Below are 3,364 nucleotides of genomic sequence, written 5' to 3'. Positions count from 1 at the left end.
TACAGTGCACCGCATGGGGTGCACTGACGGCACTACTCCCTTTGTTATTGGTCTGATGCTGATGATTATATATAACATAATTTGTTATTGACAGTAGGCTTTCCTTTTATCATTACTAAATAATAACAAAAGCCATGATATGTGAAACATTCATCTCTTTTCATTTTCTGTAAAACTTTCTATTCTTGTCATTTTCATCGAAACATTTGCTAGCAAGTACGAATGAGCTATAGCATGAGAAATGTAGCAAGGAGCTATTGTTCATTCTTATACAGATCAATACAACATCTACAAAACGCTTCCGTGTCACACAGTTAACTGAATTCGTCTTGACAGGTAGCCCGGTAGAGTCAAAGCCTCGAAGTTGCTTAATGTTTCACAATTGTGCCACTGATCACAAGGCAAAGTTATCACATTGTGATGATTCTTTGCCATGGAAATTATCATTAATGTAGAATGAGTTTTATCTCGTCATTTTAACTAAGAAAAAAATATGTATGTACATACATGTTAATAAACTGGTCTGTCTATAATCCACTGGACAGTATACGGTGTTTCTGTGATCTCTCTTAATAACTTTTTTATACATTCTGTAAACAGACATATAAACAAAGAGAAACAGACATAGGTAAGTTAAATGCAAACAGTCTCCGTCAATTGGCGATGATAAATAGTAAGGATTCCTTTTTGATGCGTTATATATGGAGAAAAATTCCCCTTAATTTCAAGTAAGTACCAACTGCTGAAAGAAATGAATTTATAATTTTTCTTTATTGAGACTAAAACCGTGGAAATTCTCCTTTGAATTTCCTATAAAACTTCCCCGTTTTGGGAAGTAATTTTTATTGACTCTTCTAGTAGGTCCTACTTTTCCCATCTTTTATTCTTTCAGGAAGATAGTAAATAGATGAATGAAGATATAAATGGAAAGATATGTATTATCAATTTTGACTGCATTAACCTCTCACAGCCCTTATAGTGTGAGTACAGGTAAGAAAAATAATTAAGTGCTTAGAAATCTCTGAAGAAAATCTCATTACACTTTTCATTGACACAGAGTTATTTTGTTTGTCTCTTGATGGAAGAAATAATTCACACAGTTTGATAAGGAAAATTAGAAATCTACATCTTTTTGCTCATTTATTTGTTTTAATCCAGTTGTTTTGACAAGACTGTTAAGCTTGATAAAATATTCAGAGCTTACAACTCCCTTACAGTGAAAAATTACATGCTCATAGCATCACATAGTTTCCTAAATCCTAGAAAATTATATTTGAACATTCTAAGTTTGTATTATCTTCAAGTATGAACTTAAACTTATGGATTTTAAATCCTGTTGAATTATCATCGACAGTTCTTAGCTCAAATATTTAGGTCTATCGCTTGTCACAGACACGTGACCACTTGTCTACAGTCCTATATTTCAGTACAAAAAAAGATAAGGTAACTTGTGGTAGTTGGATATCAGTCGACACTAATCAATGGTGCAGTTTCCTGTACCTCACAATAACAATACTAACATAATAAGGAGCTATGGTTGGTAAGCAGTATCTTCAAGTAATGAATCATCAGTACAAAATTCATTCTCTAAGAGTTATATAAAAGAAGCGAACACAACAGTTCTTGAAAAAGAAATTCTTGAAATCTGATAATGTTGTTTACATAGATATTCTTATGAAGATAGTTCTGTCAGCAGAATGTGCATACATTTGTGCGTAAAAAGCTAATCTTTGTGGAAGTTTTAATAACAGAAAAAAAACCATTCTAAGTAAACTGTGCAATCGACTAGGCCTATTTTTGTTCTCCAGCCTTGTTCGTTGTTGCCGCTGCCACGCGAACCGTTGCCCTACTCCCTACTCCAACAGCGGCGCCAACACCAACAGCTTCTCCATTTGAAGATCCATAACCTCCACCTCCACCACCTCCTCCGCTAAAACCTTCTGCTCCAGATCCACTGCCTTTTCCAAATCCACCACCAATGCCTCCTCCTCCTCCTCCAAATCCGCCTCCTCCTCCAAATCCGCCTCCTCCTCCGCCTCCTCCTCCAAATCCGCCACCACCACCACTTCCCCCTCCAAATCCACCACCACCGCCAGAACCTCCTCCACCGATTCCTCCGCCTCCTCCTCCACCAATTCCTCCACCTCCCCCTCCTCCTCCTTCACCAGTTCCTCCACCTCCTCCTCCTCCACTTCCTCCTCCTTGATGCCCACCTCCTCCTCCACCAATTCCTCCACCTCCTCCTCCACCAGTGCCTCCACCTTCCTCCTCCTTGATGTCCTCCTCCACCACCTCCTCCACCTCCTCCACCTTCCTCCCACCTCCTCCCACCCTCCTCCTCCTTGATGTCCACCTCCACCTCCACCACCCCTCCATCCTCCACCAAATCCTCCACCACTTCCTCCTCCTTGATGTTCACCTCCTCCTCCACCACTGCCCTCCACCTCCTCCTCCACCAAATCCTCCACCACTCCTCCATCCAGTGTCCACCTTCTCCACCACCAATTCCACCGCCTCCTCCTCACAAATCCTCCACCACCTCCTCCACCAAATCCTCCACCACTTCCTCCTCCTTGATGTCCACCTCCTCCACCACCAATTCCTCCTCCTCCTCCACCACCAATGCCTCCACCTCCTCCTCCACCAATGCCTCCACCTCCTCCACCACCAAATCCTCCACCACTTCCCCCACCCTGATGTCCTCCTCCTCCACCACCACCTCCATGCCCTCCTCCTCCTCCTCCACCTCCTCCCTCTCCTTTTCCTCCGCCTCCTCCATGACCACCACCTCCTCCTCCTCCATGGCCCCCTCCTCCACCACCTCCTCTTCCGCCACCTCCTCCATGACCTCCACCTCCTCCACCTCCTCGGCCACCACCTCCTCCTCCTTGACCTCCTCCTCCTCCACCTCCTCGGCCGCCACCTCCTCCATGACCTCCACCTCCTCCACCCTCCTCGGCCTCCCACCTCCTCCATGACCTCCACCTCCTCCACCTCCTCGACCACCTCCACCTCCTCCTCCGTGACCTCCACCACCTCCTCCTCCTTGACCTCCTCCTCCTCCATGACCTCCACCTCCTCCCACCTCCTCAGCCTCCCCCCCATGACCACCACTCCTCCTCCATGACCTCCACCTCCTCCACTTCCTAGCCACCACCGCCTCCACCTCCTATTCCTGCACCACCTCCACCTCCCCAATTCCTCCACCTCCACCACCACCTCCCCAATTCCTCCACCTCCACCAGATCCACCACCTCCTCCTCCTCCTAATCCACACTCCACAAGTCCTTCTCCTTCTCCACCTCCAGCCAAACCTCCTCCACCCCCTCCTCCCAAACCCCCACCTCCACCCCCCACCTCCTCC

At 46.1% G+C, this 3,364-nt stretch overlaps 1 protein-coding gene across 1 annotated transcript; it reads right to left on the bottom strand.

Annotated features, from left to right (window-relative positions):
* Positions 1-1,127: 1,127 nt before the first annotated feature.
* Positions 1,128-2,932, bottom strand: LOC136841155 (gelsolin-related protein of 125 kDa-like). The gene is made up of 2 exons (XM_067108199.1): positions 2,500-2,932; positions 1,128-2,153 (listed from the first exon to the last, which is right to left on the bottom strand). The coding sequence occupies exon 1, from the start codon at positions 2,930-2,932 to the stop codon at positions 2,522-2,524; it is 411 nt and encodes a 136-aa protein (XP_066964300.1). The 3' UTR covers positions 1,128-2,153; positions 2,500-2,521.
* Between the last annotated feature and the right edge of the window lie 432 nt (positions 2,933-3,364).

Source organism: Macrobrachium rosenbergii, chromosome 8 (assembly GCF_040412425.1).
Source record: "Macrobrachium rosenbergii isolate ZJJX-2024 chromosome 8, ASM4041242v1, whole genome shotgun sequence".
Lineage (NCBI taxonomy): Eukaryota > Metazoa > Arthropoda > Malacostraca > Decapoda > Palaemonidae > Macrobrachium > Macrobrachium rosenbergii.
The sequence above is the reverse complement of the archived record's forward strand: the minus strand, read 5'-3'. Positions and strand labels throughout refer to the sequence as shown.